The 20,257-nt window shown below is 43.4% G+C and overlaps 1 protein-coding gene across 1 annotated transcript; it reads right to left on the bottom strand.

Moving 5' to 3' along the window:
* Window positions 1–16,104: 16,104 nt before the first annotated feature.
* LOC123447156 lies at window positions 16,105–18,270 on the bottom strand. Its single transcript, XM_045123736.1, has 2 exons — window positions 17,882–18,270; window positions 16,105–16,868 (listed from the first exon to the last, which is right to left on the bottom strand). Exons 1-2 carry the CDS (start codon window positions 18,262–18,264, stop codon window positions 16,460–16,462), a joined length of 792 nt encoding a protein of 263 aa, XP_044979671.1. The 5' UTR covers window positions 18,265–18,270; the 3' UTR covers window positions 16,105–16,459.
* Between the last annotated feature and the right edge of the window lie 1,987 nt (window positions 18,271–20,257).

Below are 20,257 nucleotides of genomic sequence, written 5' to 3'. Positions count from 1 at the left end.
AGCTCTGGTATGCGGTAGTACCTCACCAGAGCGGTACTACCACTTCTGCAATTTCTTGGGCAGTATTTCAGGGCAGCTCCTTTGCTATGAAAAAAGGATGGGGAGCAAGAATGGGAGATAGTGTTCCACCCAAGTTTTCCAAATGCAGATCCCTGCTACTGCAACAAAAGACCTTCCAAAGACGCCAGAAATAGGAGTGTTGCTTGATACTCCTCAGCAACGGCACCAGGAATCCTTCTGCTACGGCTATGCCTTAAGGGACTTCCTAGGCAAATACGCAAAGGATTTCCCCCGTGGCCTTGGAGCCTTGCGTTGGTGTTCCCTCGAAGTGGAAAGGGTGATGTAACACAGCGATGGTAAGTATTTCCCTCAGTTTGAGAACCAAGGTATCAATCCAGTGGAGGAGTATTACAAGATCCTGCACAAACACAAAAGCTTGCTCCCAACGCTATGAAGGGGTTGTCAATCCCTTATAGATTGTTCGCCAAGTGAGAACTGAAAGCAACAAAGTAACAAAGCAAAGTAAAAGTGGAGGTGTAAACCATGGATGTGAATAGACCCGGGGGCCGTAGTGTTTACTAGTGGCTTCTCTCATAAAAGCAAGTAGACGGTGGGTGAACAAATTACTGTCGAGCAATTGATAGAACCACGCAAAGTCGTGACAATATCTATGGCAATGATTATATCTATAGGCATCACGTCCAAAACAAGTAGACCGATACTTTCTGCATCTACTAATATTACTCCACACGTCGACCGCTATCCAGCATGCATCTAGTGTATTAAGTCCAAAAGAACAGACTAACGCCTTAAGCAAGATGACATGATGTAGATGGACAATCTCATATCAACGCTAGAGCCCATCTTGTTACCCTTGATGGCAACTACTTAATGTGTGCCTTGCTACCCCTACTGTCACTGGGAAAGGTCACCACATGGTAGAACCCAAAACCAAGCACTTCTCCCATTGCAAGAATCATAGATCTAGTTGGCCAAACAAAACCCAAGACTCGGAGAGACTTACAAGGATATCAAATCATGCATATAAGAAATCAGCAAAGACTCAAATATATATCATAGATAATCTGATCACAAATCCACAATTCATCAGATCTCGACAAACACACCACCAAAGAAGATTACATCGGATAGATCTCCATGAAGATCATGGAGAACTTTGTATTGAAGATCCAAGAGAGAGAAGAAGCCATCTAGCTACTAACTACGGACCCGTAGGTCTGAAGTGAACTACTCACGAGTCATTGGAGGGGTGATGATGATGAATAAGAAGCCCTCCAACTCCAAAGTCCCCTCAGGCAGGGCGCCGGGAAGGGTCTTCAGATGAGATCTCGCGGAAACGGAAGCTTGCGGCGGCGGAAAAGTATTTTCGAGGCTCCCCTGATTTTTTGCTGAATTTTTGGGAATATATAGGCCAAAGATCTAGGTCAGGGGGCGGCCAGGGAGGCCACAAACCCTGCCACCGCCACCTCCCCCCTGGTGGCGAAGTGGGAGCTTGTGGGATCCCTGGAGCCCACCTGGCTTGGCCCACAGGCCCCCTGATCTTCTTCCGTTCGGGAAAAAAATCATTTCGGGCTTTTTATTCCGTTTGGACTCCGTTCCAAAATCAGATCTGAAAAGAGCCAAAAACATAGAAAAAACAGGAACTGGCACTGAATTAATAAGTTAGTCCCAAAAAAGATATAAAAGATACATAAAACATCCAAAGATGACAAGATAACAGCATGAAACCATCAAAAATTATAGATATGTTTGAGACGTATCAAGCATCCCCAAGCTTAACTCCTGCTCGTCCTCGAGTAGGGAAGTGATAAAGAATGATTTTTTGATGCTTTCATGCTACCTAGCATAGGTGTCCTTTGTAATTCCTCTTATGTGACGTGAATGTTCAGATCCATTAGATTCAAAACAATAGTTTGCTATTGACGTGGAAACAATAATCATTCAAGAAAACTAGCAAGGTAATCATGAACTTTCAAAATAACAAGGCCAAAAGAAAGTTATCCCTACAAAAGCATATAGTCTGGCTATGCTCTATCTTCATTGCACAACGAATTTAAATCATGCACAACCCCGGTATTGGTCAAGTAATTGTTTCACACCTTTACTTTCTCAAACCTTTTCAACTCTCACGCAATACATGAGCGTGAGCTATGGTTATAGCACTATAGATGGTGTGGAATGTGGTGGAGGTTGCAAGACAAAAAAGGAGAAGATAATCACATTAACTAGTCATATAAATGAGCTATGGAGATGCTCATCAATAGATATCAATGTGAATGAGTAGGGATTGCCATATAAATGATGCACTAGAGCTACGAGTAAGTGAAAGCTCTTAAAGTAAACTAGTGGGTGTGCATCCAACTTGCTTGCTCACGAAGACCTAAGGCAATTTTGAGGAAGCCTATCATTGGAATATACAAGCCAAGTTATATAATGAAAATTTCCCACTAGCTATATGGTGGTGACAAAACGAGAGACTCTCAATAATGAAGATCATGGTGCTTAATAAGCACAAGTGTGGAAAAAGTGGTAGCATTGTCCCTTCTCTCTTTTTCTCTCATTTTTTTATTGTCGTGGGCTCTTTGGCCTCTTTTTTTTATTTTGGTGGGCTTCTTTGGCCTCTTTTATCTCCTCACATGGGATAATGCTCCATTAATGATGATCATCACACTTTCAACTCAAAACTTAGAGCAACGATGACTCTATATGGAATGCCTTCGGTAGTGTACCGTGGCAATGATCTAGCATGGCATAGACATTAATGGAAACATCATGCTAGCTATCTTACGATCATGTGATGGCAATATAGACGTGGTGGCACATGTCATGGTGGTAGTTGCTGTTGGGGAACGTCGCATGGGAAACAAAAAATTTCCTACGCGCACGAAGACCTATCATGGTGATGTCCATCTACGAGAGGGGATGAGTGATCTACGTACCCTTGTAGACCGTACAGCAGAAGCGTTAGTGAACGCGGTTGATGTAGTGGAACGTCCTCACTTCCCTCGATCCGCCTCGCGAACTATCCCGCGATCAGTCCCAGGATCTAGTGCCGAACGGACGGCACCTCCGCGTTCAGCACACGTACAGCTCGACGATGATCTCGGCCTTCTTGATCCAGCAAGAGAGACGGAGAGGTAGAAGAGTTCTCCGGCAGCGTGACGGCGCTCCGGAGGTTGGTGATGACCTTGTCTCAGCAGGGCTCCGCCCGAGCTCCGCAGAAACGCGATCTAGAGGAAAAACCGTGGAGATATGTGGTCGGGCTGCCGTGGAAAAGTCGTCTCAAATCAGCCCTAAAACCTCCGTATATATAGGTGGGAGAGGGGGGCCTTGCCTTGGGGCTCAAGGAGCCCCAAGGGGGTCGGCCGAGCCAAGGGGGGAAGGTCTGCCCCCCCCCCCCCCAAACCGAGTTGGACTTGGTTTGGTGGGTGGGAGTCCTTCCTTCCCTTCCCACCTCCTCCTTTTTTTTTCTTTCTCTTTGATTTTTCTTCCAATGCGCATAGGGCCCTTTTGGGCTGTCCCACCAGCCCACTAAGGTCTGGTGCGCCACCCTCAAGGCATATGGGCTTCCCCGGGGTGGGTTGCCCCCCCCCCCCGGTGAACTCCCGGAACCCATTCGTCATTCCCGGTACATTCTCGGTAACTCCGAAAACCTTCCGGTAATCAAATTAGGTCATCCTATATATCAATCTTCGTTTCCGGACCATTCTGGAAACCCTTGTGACGTCCTGATCTCATCCGGGACTCCGAACAACATTCGGTAACCAACCATATAACTCAAATACGCATAAAACAACGTCGAACCTTAAGTGTGCAGACCCTGCGGGTTCGAGAACTATGTAGACATGACCTGAGAGACTCCTCGGTCAATATCCAATAGCGGGACCTGGATGCCCATATTGGATCCTACATATTCTACGAAGATCTTATCGTTTGAACCTCAGTGCCAAGGATTCATATAATCCCGTATGTCATTCCCTTTGTCCTTCGGTATGTTACTTGCCCGAGATTCGATCGTCAGTATCCCCATACCTATTTCATCTCGTTTACCGGCAAGTCTCTTTACTCGTTCCGTAATACAAGATCCCGCAACTTACACTAAGTCACATTGCTTGCAAGGCTTATGCGTGATGTTGTATTACCGAGTGGGCCCCGAGATACCTCTCCGTCACACGGAGTGACAAATCCCAGTCTTGATCCATACTAACTCAACCAACACCTTCGGAGATACCTGTAGAGCATCTTTATAGTCACCCAGTTACGTTGCGACGTTTGATACACACAAAGTATTCCTCCGGTGTTAGTGAGTTATATGATCTCATGGTCATAGGAACAAATACTTGATACGCAGAAAACAGTAGCAACAAAATGACACGATCAACATGCTACGTCTATTATTTTGGGTCTAGTCCATCACGTGATTCTCCTAATGATGTGATCCAGTTATCAAACAACAACACCTTGTTCATAATCAGAAGACACTGACTATCTTTGATCAACTGGCTAGCCAACTAGAGGCTTGCTAGGGACAGTGTTTTGTCTATGTATCCACACATGTAAATGAGTCTTCATTCAATACAATTATAGCATGGATAATAAATGATTATCTTGATACAGGAATTATAATAATAACTATATTTATTATTGCCTCTAGGGCATAATTCCAACAGTTGCATGGCAATATATCTCGGAATGACTTTGAAAAAGCCATAGTAGGTAGGTATGGTGGCTGTTTTGAGGGAGGCTAATGGTGGGTTTTGTGCACCAGCGAAAGTTGCACGGCACTAAGAAGATAGTGATGGTGGAAGGTGAAAGTGCATCTAAACCATGGACTCAAGATTAGTCATGAAGAACTCATATACTTGTTGCAAAAGTTTTATTAGTAATCAAAACAAAGCATTCAACCCATACTCCTGGGGGAAGGGTTGGTAGGTATAAACCATCGCGTGATCCCGACCGCCACGCAAAGGAGGACAATCAATATACTAATCATGCTCAGATTTCATCACATAGCGGTTCACCATACGTGCATGCTACGGGAATCACTAACTTGAACACAAGTATTTCTAGATCCACAACACCTTACTAGCATGACTTCAATATTACCATAACCAGAACTCAAAACTAATTGAGATGAATCAAACTTCTCTAAGTATTCAATGCACATGAAGGTGGAAGTTTTTGTATCCCTTTGGATAACTACCCCTTTTGAGACTAATTTCAAAGCATAGATCAACTACAAGCCACGCACCGCTGTGCTCTAAAAGATATAAGTGAAGCACATAGAGCAAAAGTATCTAGCTCAAAAGATATAAGTGAAGCACATGTGAGCTGAATTGTCTACCAAAAGTTATAAGTGAAGCTCGACAAAATCACGGTGAGTGCATGTATCTCTCTCTAGGTGTGCAGCAAGGATGATTGTGTCACAACAAAAATAAAAGACTCCTACGATACAAGACGCTCCAAGCAAAAACACATAACATGTGGTGAATAAAAATATAGCCCCAAGTAACGTTACCGATGGATTGAAGACGAGAGAGGGGATGCCTTCCCGGGGCATCCCCAAGCTTAGGCTTTTACAGCATCCTTGAATCTCTTGGGGTGCCTTGGGCATCCCCAAGATTGAGCTCTTGCCACTCTTTATCTTTTTGTCCATAAGAACTTCACCCAAAACTTGAAAACTTCACAACACGAAACTTAAACAGAAACTCGTGATAACATTAGTATGAGAAAGCAAACCACCACTTCCTTAGGTACTGTAGCAAACTTAAATTCTACTTATCTGATGTTGGGTTACTATATTTTCAATCTTCCATGGCTAATACCCCCGATACTATCCATAGTTTCATTAAAATAAGCAACCAACACAACAAAAACAGAAATTGTTAACAGCAGACCAGTCTGTATCAATCTGTATATTTCGTATACCTCTCGTACTTCAAATATTCTGAAAAATTACGACAGTCTGAAAATTTTGCTTAGAAATCAGCAGCAGAAAGAATCAACGCAAAAGCTCTTACATAACAAAAATGAAAAAAAAAATCGTGAGCAGAAAGTTTCTGTCTTTTCCAGCATGACCAAACGATCATCCCCAAGACTAATCATAACGGTTTTGCTTGGCACAAATGCAAAAAGAAACACAAAAAACACAATCATAAAAGAATTATGAAAGTGTGGAAAACACAAAACAGAAAGAAAAAGGATAGATTCATTGGGTTGCCTCCCAACAAGCGCTTTTGTTTAACGCCCTTAGCTAGGCATTGATTTCAATGATGCTCACACAAAAGACAAGAATTGAAGCACAACGAGAGCATCATGGAGCATATTGCTAGCACATTTAAGTCTAACCCACTTCCTATGCATAGGGATTTTGTGAACAAACAACTTGCTGGAGCAAGAATCAACTAGCATAGGAAGGCAAAACAAGCATAGCTTCAAAACTTTCAACACATGAAGAGGAAGCTTGATACTATTGCAATAAGTAGAAGCATATGATCCTCTCTCGTAGTAATTTTCAGTAGCATCATGAATGAATTCAACAATATAACCAGCACCTAAGGCTTTCTTTTCATGATCTACAAGCATGCAAAGTTGACGCTCTTCAAAAATAGTGGTATTATCATCAACTAAAGTCATGACGTCTCCAAACCCACTTTCAATATTATTGCAAATATCATATTCATCATGAGGTTTGAATTTTTTTTCAAGATCATCACCCCAATCATGATTATTGCAACAAGTAGGGGACATAGCAAAACTAGCATCCCCAAGCTTAGGGTTTTGCATATTTTTAGCATGATTGTCACTAATAGGATTTATAGTGAAACCATTGCAATCATGCTTTTCATCCAAGGAGCCCTCGTGAATCACTTCATGAATTTCTTCATCACGATTTTCAGATTCATGCATCTGAAGCAAAACTCCATAAAGATAGTCAAGTGCCCTCAACTCACTAGCAATTCGTTCCACATAAGTGGGTCTCTTAAAGAGATTAGCTAGTGGATGAGGATCCATATCACTAGATTTTCAGCAAGCGAAGATGCAAGCATATTGAAGGCACATGGCACACAAGCGAACAGAAAGCAAGCGAGAGAAAAGGGTGAACGAAAGAGCAAATGAAAAAGGCAAACGAAAAAGGTAATGAAAACGGCAAATGTGAAGTGGGGGAGAGGAAAACGAGAGGCAACTGGCAACAAAAGTAAATGCAAGAGAAGAGTTTGTGAGACCTACTTGGATAGATCTTGATTTCTCCTCCCCGGCAACGGCGCCAGAAATACTTCTGCTACTGCAAAAAAAGACCTTCCAACGACGCCATAAATAGGAGTGTTGCTTGATACTCCTCAGCAATGGCACCAGGAATCCTTCTGCTACGGCTACGCCTTAAGGGACTTCCTAGGCAAATATGCAAAGGATTTCCCCCGTGGCCTTGGAGCCTTGCGTTGGTGTTCCCTCGAAGTGGAAAGGGTGATGTAGCACAGCGGTGGTAAGTATTTCCCTCAGATTGAGAACCAAGGTATCAATCCAGTGGAGGAGTATTACAAGATCCTGCACAAACACAAAAGCTTGCTCCCAACGCTATGAAGGGGTTGTCAATCCCTTATAGATTGTTCGCCAAGTGAGAGATGAAAGCAACAAAGTAACAAAGCAAAGTAAAAGCGGAGGTGTAAACGATGGATGTGAATAGACCCGGGGGCCGTAGTGTTTACTAGTGGCTTCTCTCATAAAAGCAAGTAGACGGTGGGTGAACAAATTACTGTCGAGCAATTGATAGAACCGCGCAAAGTCGTGACGATATCTATGGCAATGATTATATCTATAGGCATCACGTCCAAAACAAGTAGACCGATACTTTCTGCATCTACTACTATTACTCCACACGTCGACCCCTATCCAGTATGCATCTAGTGTATTAAGTCCAAAAGAACAGAGTAACGCCTTAAGCAAGATGACATGATGTTGATGGACAATCTCATATCAACGCTAGAGCCAATCTTGTTACCCTTGATGGCAACTACTTAATGTGTGCCTTGTTGCCCCTACTGTCACTGGGAAAGGTCACCACATGGTAGAACCCAAAACCAAGCACTTCTCCCATTGCAAGAATCATAGATCTAGTTGGCCAAACAAAACCCAAGACTCGGAGAGACTTACAAGGATATCAAATCATGCATATAAGAAATTAGCAAAGACTCAAATATATATCATAGACAATCTGATCACAAATCCACAATTCATCAGATCTCGACAAACACACCGCCAAAGAAGATTACATCGGATAGATCTCCATGAAGATCATGGAGAACTTTGTATTGAAGATCTAAGAGAGAGATGAAGCCATCTAGCTACTAACTACGGACCCGTAGGTTTGAAGTGAACTACTCACGAGTCATTGGAGGGGCGATGATGATGATAAAGAAGCCCTCCAACTCCAAAGTCCCCTCCGGGAGGACGCCGGGAAGGGTCTCCAAATGAGATCTCGCGGAAACGGAAGCTTGCGGCGGTGGAAAAGTATTTTCGAGGCTCCCCTGATTTTTTTGCTGAATTTTTGGGAATATATAGGCCAAAGATCTAGGTCAGGGGGCGGCTAGGGAGGCCACAAGCCCTGCCACCACCGCCTCCCTCCTGGTGGCGGAGTGGGAGCTTGTGGGCTCCGTGGAGCCCACCTGGCTTGGCCCAGAGGCCCCCTGATCTTCTTCCGTTTGGGAAAAAATCATTTCGGTGTTTTTATTCCGTTTGGACTCCGTTCCAAAATCAGATCTAAAAAGAGCCAAAAACACAGAAAAAACAGGAACTGGCACTTGGCACTGAATTAATAAGTTAGTCCCAAAAAAGATATAAAAGATACATAAAACATCCAAACATGACAAGATAACAGCATGAAACCATCAAAAATTATAGATACGTTTAAGACGTATCAATCCCCTCTTGATAGTATGGGATTATCTATGACTCAAGTCCACCAACCTTAAATCAATAGCTAGGCACCGTCTTCACTTTCACTTACCGAGGGGAATATAACCATCTCGTGCCACGTGATAATTCTCTGAAAGCATATCGCACACAATTAGTCTGCTAAGGGTATCGTCATCAACCACCAAAATTACTTAGGAGAAATTGTGCTCTTACATCCCCTCTCGTGGCTCTTTGCTCCAATATTTCTCTTTTCCTCCAAAAAATCGTCAAAAAGTTTTGTCCAATTCCGAGAACTTTTATTTCTGCACAAAAAACAACACCACGGTAGTTTTGCTGAAAATAGCATCAGTCCGGGTTAGTTCTAAGTAAATTATACAAAGTGCAACAAAACCGTATAAAAGTATTGTAAACATAGGCAAACATGGCATGAATACTTCATAAATTATCGATACGTTGGAGACGTATCAGTGAGGTGCTCGTCAAGAGTCTAATGGTGAGTAGGTGAGGACTGGGAGGGTTGTAGATGGTGAATCAATGGTGGCGGTCGTCGGATGCCAGTGCTAAAAATGACGATCATGCACACAGTACAAGGGTAGCTTGGATCCATTGAGTATGTGGATATGGTGAGGGCTATGCACTGAAGATCTACGACACAGTGGAAAGAAGAATATGTGGCAGTGGCTATATGGGCGACGAGCGATTCTCTCGCACTTCTGTTGTGGTGCTTGAGATCGAAGGAGAGAGAGGGGTGAAGGAACAGGGAAGAGAGGGGTGGAGCTAGGGGGTCGAGCTTATCCCCTTTAGGGAAGGTAGGCAGGCGAGCAAGAGGTGGCATGTAAGTGGCGGGCACGCGACATACTCTCGCCTTCATCCTCGCAGCAAGAAGTGGAAGACGACTGCATATTGTCATGGGTCGGTTACTGTGTTGGGCCAGGTACACATAAGCCATTCTTCTTTTTACTTACTTTCTTTGCGATATTTCTAAATTTAACTTCAATTCAAAATAGTGCAAAAGCTTATGATTCTTTTTATGTACATAATATTTGAAGCTTTCCAAATCCACATGATAAATTTTAGAATTTTTTGGATTTAAATTCCTTCTACAGCAGAATAAAAACCCAAATCAAGTAGAATATTGATTTAATTTAAAACCCCAATATAATCGTAAAAACCTTGGGAGGATACCAAATACATAAATGAGATGTTGCTAAATTTTCAAAGGTTTAGAAAGGAAATTTGGATGCATTAAATAAAATTCAGAAGTTTTCCCTTTGGTTGATTATTTCCAAGATAAGGTGGTAATATTTGGCAAAAACACGGGGCTTGTCATACCAAACGAGGATTCCAAAGGGGGTTTCCAAAGTTTTCTTACCGAAATAAACATACCATTTTTCACGTGCCAAAAGAGGATTTTTTGTAAAGCAAGTAGCACAAATAAGATGAAAATGTGTACTTTTGCAATCTTCGAACAAAGTAAACCATATTGAGGGCATGCTGCCAGAAGATTTTGAGTTTTTGCGTTTTTTTATATACTTCCATGATTAAATGACTTTCTAGATATTTATCAAAATAATTCAAAATTACACTACAAGTGTATTATAGGATTGTCTTAAAAATTGGCAACAATTATTTTAAGGTACCAAAGTAGTACTGTAGGAATCCACACACAAAGTTGAGTGATTCCCCCTATCTATGAATTGACATGCTGAAAATATTGACCCCATTTTGAAATAAAAAATGAATCAAAATATAAAAGTATTCAAAAAGTGGAATCCTTTTATGTGTACTCGTTGCTAGAAAAAATGATAAACTAGGAATACGATGATTTTTTAAGTGTTTACAAAATGGACTACCACGTATGAAGGTTCATGGGTTTCAAGCCAAATGACCAAGTTCATGTAGGTGATGATATTTGGCAGAAATACGGGGCTTACCGTGCCAAACAATATTACCAATGGGAGTTTCCAAATTTTTGTTAAAAAATCACTTTTCAAGTGTCGAAAGAAGGCTTTTTTATTAAGAAAGCAGCACAAATAAGATGCAAAAGTGTACTTTTCCAATTTTCACACAAAGTAGACCATATTGAAGGCCTACAACCAAAAGATTTTGATTTTTTGAGCTTTTTCCTTTATTCCCATGATTAAATGACTTTGTGGACATTTACCGAAAGTAATTCGAAATTGCACTATAAGTGTGTTGTAGGATTGTCTTAAAATTGGCAAAAAATTGTTTAAGGTACCAAAGTAGTATTGTAAGCAGTATCCACACACAAAGTTGGTGGATTCAACCCGTAGCTATCAGTACTCATGCTGACAATGTTGACCCCATTTTGAAAAAAAAGGAAGAAAAGGAAAAAAGATTTTAAAATGGAATCCTTTTGCATTGAATCTTTTGCCAGGAAAAATAATAAACTAGGAGTGCAATGCTTTCTTAGAAAAAGTGTTCACAAAATGGACTACCATATATGAAGGTTTGTGGGTTTCAAGTCAAATGATCATGTTCATGGACATATCCATTTCATATTTCAAGATAAGGTGATGATATTTGGACGAAACACATAGTTGAATTTATAATTGAATTTTTGTCCATTTTTAAGAAAAACAACACATGACATACATTAATCTTCAAAATATTCAGCACATGAGATACATTATTTGAAACTTGGTTTTGAACATGGATACAACACATGTACAATTGAAGATCAACTCTCTTTTGTGCTTATATTTCAACTCTTTGTTGTGAGAGTATCCTATTACATTGTAATCAAGTTCCTAAACCTCTTCGATCAGACGGAATTTCCAAACCACAGTTGGGGTACTGTGGTAGATGTCGTAATAGCTCGATGGTCAGAGCATGTTTAGTATGTTAGGATGGCATATGTAAGCTCGCCACATGAGGTACAAGGTTACTACACCGGAATGGATGTGTGCAACTAAACGAGGTGTAGTGCATCAACACATCTCTAGCATGCAACCAAATGCATGAGGGATTGGTGGCCTGATGTGGGGATGCCATGTGCAGGCTACCAAACCGGTGCAGAACTTGGCTTTTTAGACTGTTTCTACTCAGCAAGTTGTACTAGGACACAAATGCAGACTACCAAACATATATATCATAGAAGACTGGCAATGGTATATACACATCTAAAGTATGGGCTTTTCCCTTCCAACCCATTAGTGCTACTCCCTCCATCACAGTATATTAGGCCTATCTCCAAAATCAGGATTTTTCAGAATGAGAAGGAAATAAGACGCATAACATTAATTACTGTATTAATTAGGACGTTTTGTGTTTACTCCATCCGCATGCAAGTGTGGCGTTCACACGCATGGTTGCATGCAAGTGTGTCGTTCTTGTCCGCAAGTGTGAACAGAATATGCATGCCTCCTCTCCCTCTTTCCTTCTCTCCTAAGCATTCACACAACCTGGTTGCATGCACATCCTCGGCCTTCTCATTCTCATTCACATTCTCTCCTTCTCATTCACACGTTCTACATGTATAGATAGCAGGATATAAAACCCCACACGATGGAGATGCTAGGAGTCCATGTGACACACAAACCCAAACCGATGGACTCCATGGATGGCGTGGAGGAGGTTCTAGGCGTGCTCGAGGTTCCAGCCGTGGAGGAGGTGCTAGGCGTGCTCGAGGTTCCTGCCGTGGAGGAGGTGATAGGCGTGCTCAAGGTGGTGCAAGAGCAAGAGGTCGAAGGGCCGGTTGAAGATGAAGTTTTGCGTCAACGTGCAAGGGTACTCCAAACCTACTCGAACCCGATATCAACATGTGAGGTTTGCATTGTCCTGCTGTACGTAGATGGTGTTCCATCTGTCACTCTCACGCCACTTTTCCTTTATAGTCGGCAGTACGTATTTCACTAAGTACTCCCGACTTTTCTCCCTGTCCACTTTATCGCATGGCTTCAACTCCCATGCCCCTCAACCTAAGAATATAGAAATAAAGAACATGTAAATAATGTGCATATAAAAATTTAACAGAAAGTAGGAGTAGTAACAAGAACAAGTACCAACCTATTTTGACTCTTCTTTTTTGCTTGCACCCACTCTGTGTAAGCCCAAACCCCAATCTTGCCATCAAATACACAATTGCCTTGAGCATCATACCTTGGTCTAGCCATTGCGGACAAGAACATAATTTTTTGAATGTGGTTTTTATGTTTACATTCCCGGTGTGGTGACTCCTCTCTATGACTCAAATACATGTTCCAGGTCTTCCGCGTGCGATAAAACCATTTCTCATCTATATGAACCACATCCATATCAGCCCTAAATGTGGGATTAATATCGCCTTGGGATGTTAGGCTACTTCGCTCAAGATGCATAAGAGCATACTCCACACGAGCCCTTTCGTTTGCAGCAATCAAAGAAGGCTTCAATTCACTTGTTCTTCGTCTCATTTCCTTCATCTTCAACCTACAGCAAAATATAAAAAATATCTCGTTGACAACACTCACCTCCATATAATAAAAGAATGTTGACATGTAGAAAATTGACAACGCTCACCTCCGCCAAATAGTGGTAGTTGACAAGTTCAAATGTCCAGCAACTTGTTCTAATGTTGTTCTCTCTCCAGGTGGGATGGCCTCCAATGCATCTATGTCGAAATTAATCTTCTTCCTTCCTGATTTGAGATTTCAATTGTTTTTTACCCCAGTAATACCGCCACCTTTTTTAGCCTCCTGCCATACCCTTTGCACTATCCTCCTAGGACAGTCACACGCTAGTGCAACAGCTTTAGAAACTCCATGCTTCAACCTTATACCCGTACCATTACGGGCAATGATCTCAACATATATGTGACGCTTTTCATCTGTATTGTACTGTCTTCTTGTCTCCTTGTTCGACATAACATCTAGATTCGTTGAAAAAATAATTAGATAAACAAAAAATATGGAAACAAAACTATGCTCTAAATATGCTTACTCAAATCAATTGGTTGTTTTTGGGTTTGTACAGCCTCTTGACTAGGAGGGTATTCGTCGGCATGGGCAAAATTTGGGTTGTATCCAGTTCCTCGGTACCCAATGCCCGAACCAGTTGTGTTCTCTCCATTCATCACATCCAACGCGCCGTCGAGGCAAAGTCGTTGGAGGAGGAAGATGGTCGAAACCGGCCGTGTCGATGGAGAAGGATGCAACTCCCGCTCGTCCGGTGAGACCAAGAGGAGGAAGTCCTCCGGGCAGCGGCGCTCTCGGTTGGAAAGCAACCCTAGAAAGCCCACGGAGTCCAAGAGGAGGAAGCCGGCGATCTGATTGACCTTGTTGCGTCGTCACCATTGGACCGAGGAGAGAAGATGAGCGTCGTCTGTTTCGTCTGTTCCGCCATAGCTACTTATAAAGCGGGGGAGAAGAAGGAAACGATCGCGGAAGGAAAGAGAAAATTGGTTATTTGCCATTTTCAACACCTGGCTTCGCAAAATTGCCACTTTCAACATTGGCTTCGCAAAATTGCCACTCTGATCGTTGGCTCCTTGATTACCATACCACTTCCCTCCTTTTAGTGATTTTATTTTATCTTTTTACATTTATAAACACAGGAAAATACCAAACTACCTCTGATTATATGTTCACGTACTACACGTTCTGATTGATGAGATCTCCTGATTGATACAACGTGTATGCTGCCGCCACCAATCGCCTATACACAGCGGCCGATCTCTTCAACGTCGTGCGTCGTCGATCTCGTCAACGTCGTGACGCCGATCTCGTCGACACTCTCGTCAACGTCGTCTGTCGTCGATCTCGTCGACGCTCTCGTTAACGTCGTCTGCCGCTGATCTCGTTGACGCTCTCGTCAACGTCGTCTGCCGTCGATCTCGTCGACGCCTTATACATGGATTCTGGACGGTATAATGCTGCTATTCTTCCACTTTCTGAAAAGGACTGTCAATGTGTCTCTCGGGCGGGGCGGTCGGTCGGGCGGTCACCAGCTTGTTCTTCCCAGCTCCATACAGATAATCAGATGTATGTACAATTAGGGATAGTTTGGTCTTTTCTTATGCTTATAAATGTAAAAAAGAAAAAGGAAATCACTAAAAAGAGAGAAGTGGTATGGTAATCAAGGAGCCAACGATCAGAGTGGCAATTTTGTGAAGCCAACGTTGAAAGTGACAATTTTGCGAAGTCAGGTATTGAAAATGGCAAATAACCAATTTTCTCGGAAGGAAACTAGAGCGCGCTGCTGCAAAAGGAAAGTAGCGCGCGGCGCAGAAGGAAACTCGCGCGCGCGGCGCGCGCCGCACAAGGAAAGTAGCGCGCGGTGAAGAAGGAAACTCACGCGCGGCGCAGAAGGAAAATTGCACGCGGGAGAAGAAGGAAACGCGCGGGGAGGAAGAAGGAAACTGCATGCAGCGTTGGAGAGAGAAGAAGGAAATTGCATGCAGCGTTTACTGGACGTGGAGATTACTAAGCGTCGGTTCTGCGTTTCATTAGGCGTTTCTACAGCTTACCGGCGCGATTTTTCCTTCCAATAGAAAATCATCTTGGTCCCAGAGCCCTCTGAACGACGTCTAATAAACTGTGATGGAGGGAGTAACTGATTTGCGCAATCGTTTGTACATCATCAATGACGGCGTCACAACTTATGCGCTAACCTCGGCCCCTCAGTTGCCACCGAGGTTCCCGTTAGGAATTTTATGATACACGAGACAAGAAATGTTCCTAGGTGAAAATGACATGAGTGTGTATTTCTTTCAAAGGATTACATGTATACCGAAGAAATACACCCAGGGGCATTGTCAGCCTACATCTCGTCAATGGCGTTTTTAATCTCCTCGTCAGTGATGGGGTCATCTATGCCCGTCAAGTCCACCTGCTCTGCATTTAGGTTATTTCCAATTGAAGTCCTTAGTCTGGGTCTCACCTCTACCATTGGCACTCTGAAAGTGGGTGTGACCTCCTTTAACTTGTGGTATGTGACCCAGCCATTGTTCCTCTTCAACTAATGTATATCGTGTTTACAACTCATTGTGGAATATTCTTAATGTTAGCATCACCATCTTTCATCAAACGCACACCGTTAAGGCCTTTACGATACGAGACAAGAAATGTTTCCTATGCAGAAAGGTCATGTACATATATGCATTTATCCAAAGGATTCCAAATCTACAGATCAATATAGGAATTGGGGATAAAACACGAATTGGGGTTTACATTTCGTGAACTTCTTCTGAATCATTTTGAATCAAAGAGGCTTAGAATGCTGCCCTTTGCATGCATGCATGCACACATACTCATAATAAGCCGTTCCCTTTACATTAGGAGGTTCTCTCTAAAGTCTAAACCCGCAATCAAGCGAATAATCGAGCTGCATGTTATATTAGCAACTCGTCGTGTTAACAAGTAGAGGAATCAGAACTCATCATCACATACAGGACAGCTAGAACCCCAGCGCCGCACTTGCTTGTGTCTACGTGTACATACATGTATACTTGCATGCTTAAATACGCACGCGTCATCCACAAAAACAAAAGCTAAACCATGTACGCATGCACGTCGCTCTCGCTCAGCTAGCTACTGATGACCTCTTCCAAGAGCTTGTACCTCCGCACCCTCGGTCTTCCCCGGCCAACGCCAGGAGAGGGCGGGCCGGCGCCGCGGATGGCACGGACGCCGCTGCTCAGGTCAGACGCCGAACGCTGCAGCAGGAGCCGCCGCCGCTGTTGCTGCTTCTTGATAGGCTTGTTCAGCTCCCCGGTGAAGTCGCCGCGAGCCGCAACCTTCCCCGGCAACGATCTGCTGACACTGCTGCAAGCCGGGACATCGCCGCAGTGAGCGGCCGGTGGCGGCCTCGCGGGCGCTTTGAAGGTTGATCTCGCCGGGCTAGGAGTGGCGGCGCCGCCGTTTTCTTGGCCTGCTCTCAGGCACCAGTTGCACGTGCCGTACGCCTCCGCCTTGGGGTACCTATCCGTGCAGTACCTGACGTGACACATGACCGTGTGTACACATTTAGTTGCTAGGCAATTAATCCCTCCATTCACAAATATAAGATGTTTTGGATATTTCAATACCACTATATACAAACTGAAATACGTGAATAAACACACTAAATTACGTCTATATACATACATCTGATCTAGAAAAAGAAGTTAGAAACGTGTAGATACACATGAAGTGCATGCATGTACAAAACGTTATTGCATGAACTGTCGCACGCATTTTCAGATGGTAGACACATGAAAGATCAGAAAACTGAACAATGGCGACCGATCGATGCAGATGACTGAACCAGCCGGCTAGTCTATACAGGGTACAGCGACCGTACAGCTTTATATCAACATCGATCGGATGTGTGTATATCTCTTGGGTCTTGGCCGGCCCCATTTTGTTGACGAATTCTCGGTCGAATCGTGCAGAAAGTCGGAACAAATTAATTAGCTGGGTGTAGGGGGCGGGCCGGGCACAGGGTGGCGAAAATGATATATATGTATGCCAAACGTGTCCTCAAATATACCAATGGAAACTCAAAAGGGGATGGCATTGAACAGTTCTGATTCAGATGAATCCAATTCCAAGCACGAAACTAATCCGTTGACTGATGGCATTGTGTGCTACTCCTACTTCAAAGCTAGATGAATTTAAGTAGATGATCCATGAGTACACTACAAGTACGTACTACTGTAGTACTTATGTGCGTACTGGGGATTCAAAGTTAGATGACGATGCAGTATAGTATTAATGGTGAATTAATGCTTGCGTATGCTGGTGTATTAGCTAGCTAATTCCATGTGCACATGTTTGTGTTATGATGTGTCATCGGTTAGAACGATTTCACAGAAGAGAATAATATTTCCTCCAGTTTCACGAACCAGCCGTCGTTGCCAATTAACCTAGCTATCCCCGTATCCAAGAATATCCATGCAAGTAAATCCAAAATAAGCACTTCTAATCACGCATATGCAGGGACAGAAAGGGATAAACAAGATACATACGTGTGCTGGGAGCGGAGGGAGCAGGCGGCGCAGCGGAACAGCTCCGGCAGGAGGCCGTGGTCGCCGCACATGCAGCAGACGGGGGCCTCGGCGGCGGAACCCGGACCAGGCTTGCCGTCGCTCCCCATGGAAACTATACAGCCCCGGGGATCGATCGATCTCAGATGGATGGGTGGAGCAGCTGCGGCATGAGATCGATTCCGATCGTTCGTGCTTGGCAAATAATCCTGTGGCAGGTCTGGGAAGAGGAATGAAGGAGGATGGTGGTGGGGGCGCTGCTTGGCTAATAAGCTGATGCGTTGTCTGCAGCCTTCACACATCTCAAGATCTTGTGGAAGCTGCCCTCTTTTGTCCTCCTCCGCCTCGTCCCTCATGGCGGACATGTAACGCTGTCCTGGTGTTTTTTTTTTCACTTTGTGTGAGTTAACTTTTGCGTTTTGGACCTTGGAGTTTATGGTTTTTTGCGGAGGCTCTTCACTAAACTGAGGAAAATTTGGTTTCAGCTACTTTGTTGGTTTTACCCAGTCCCCTTTGCGCAAAGAAAAATAAAAAATGGCCATTGATACCTCTATCAATTCTCGCAATAAAAGTTATCTTTATTAGTTGTAAAATTCTATATCATTAATTTCTTCCATGGACATACACTTTGAAATGGATTTCTACAAAAACCGGTGATGTTTGAGGTTAAGCTGAACATAGATGGTTCTTATGACGAGGATGGCAAAACATGAACTGATATGGTGCTACGGAACGACAAAGGTCTTCTCCTCTTACAGAGAATTGTGTTCCTGTCACAAAAGCATTGGAAGCCGAATTGTGTGTGTGCATGGAAGGACTGTCATTTGGAATCCAAAGAAGTGGCCTACCAATCATCATGGAGATGGATTCTATCATTGCACTCAAATTGATCCAGACGAAGGAATTGGACGGATCGATTTATTCTTCTATAGTTAAGGGGATCGAGCACCTTATGTGTCTTCATGATTCTTGTATTACTCATTTTTTTTTGCGATGATTGTATCACTCGAAATAAGGATCCCAATAGCTTAGCTAAGTTTGCTAGAATTGAAGGTCGAACCATGACTTTGGTTGGTTCTAGCCCGGATGTTGTTCTAGAGCTAGCTCTTGCTGACTATACGAACATTATGTGAAGAGTAATACAATTTTCAACACAAAAAATAGTGGATATTATCGGATGACAAGAAACTTTTCTCCTAAAGAGGAGTTGTTATTGATAAAAACATATATTGTATAAACGATGAATGAGTACCAACGCGACATTACTAATCGTATTCTCATGGTCATAGGTGTGTTATCATGGGCGCAACCAGTGCACATTAAGTTGTTTATAAACTCATCTATCTTAGTTGATTCCACGTCTTCCCCATAAGATCATTGTGTTTTCTTAGCTTCAGGGTGTTAGAGTTTACGCCATTAAACCACCAGGGAGAGTACATGAAGAGATGATACTTATTAACGTGGTTGAGTGATGAATACATGTATTCCTTGAGCATGATTACGGATGCTCCTTCGCATGTACTAAATCGACGCAGTATAATCAACGACAAAGCTTGCCGAGGCCATCAGATGCATCTAGACCATGGCAACACGCACGGTCCGGTCACTCTGTCAGCCATGTCATGGGCGGCCGGATCGTCCCCTTCGTGATCGTATGTCTAGTTTTATGTTTTCCTTACCCTATGATGCCTTTATATGTCCGGTTTTACGTTTTCGACTCAAACACTTGACCCTTGCACGCTTCAAATCTAACCATAACCATATATACACGTTTGGCAAGAATTATAGCACAAGGTATAAAGAACAAAGACATGCAAATACCTGGTGCCACACTTATTTTGCTTGTGCGCGGAAATGTAATCTTCTTGTTTCCAGAATAATGTGAGGTTTGAGCTTAGATGAGGAGGTCCACGACGTAGAAAAGTCACGCTTGCGTTGTGAAAAAATACAATACGCTGGTATGTCTCCGCCAGTTCTCTGAATATCACACCTTACAAGGACCAAAACACCAAACAGCCAGAGTAACAAGCGCAAAAAAACAAAACTCGCAAAAAAAAACACAAAAAAAAATAGCTCGTCGTTTTCCAGTGGCAAAGCTGTGAAACCGGAGGACATCGAGGGGCTAAACCAAGCCCCTGCCCTTCGAAGGAATAATTGCGTTTGGGTGGACGGTCTTCGTTGGACGGCGGGACAAAAACGTGGGCCCGCCCTAACGCCACGCGCATCTGCGCCGTCCCTCACCGACATGCGGGGCCCTCCTCGCCGGCGGGCCACCCGTCGGTCACAGGCGACGGTCTCCTGCCGGTAGACCCTGGGAGGTCAAGCGATGGCAGCCTCCGTAAATCCGGTGGAAACAGG

The sequence above is a fragment of the Hordeum vulgare genome, chromosome 4H (genome assembly GCF_904849725.1).
Source record: "Hordeum vulgare subsp. vulgare chromosome 4H, MorexV3_pseudomolecules_assembly, whole genome shotgun sequence".
Lineage (NCBI taxonomy): Eukaryota > Viridiplantae > Streptophyta > Magnoliopsida > Poales > Poaceae > Hordeum > Hordeum vulgare.
This window is presented reverse-complemented; position numbering and strand designations above follow the sequence as displayed.

Coding starts and splice junctions, on each gene's coding strand:
- LOC123447156 (XM_045123736.1), bottom strand. CDS start 18,264: ATGTCCGCCATGAGGGACGAGGCGGAGGAGGACAAAAGAGGGCAGCTT. Junction 16,869..17,881: donor TCCCTCCGCTCCCAGCACAC/GTATGTATCTTG, acceptor GTGTCACGTCAG/GTACTGCACGGATAGGTACC.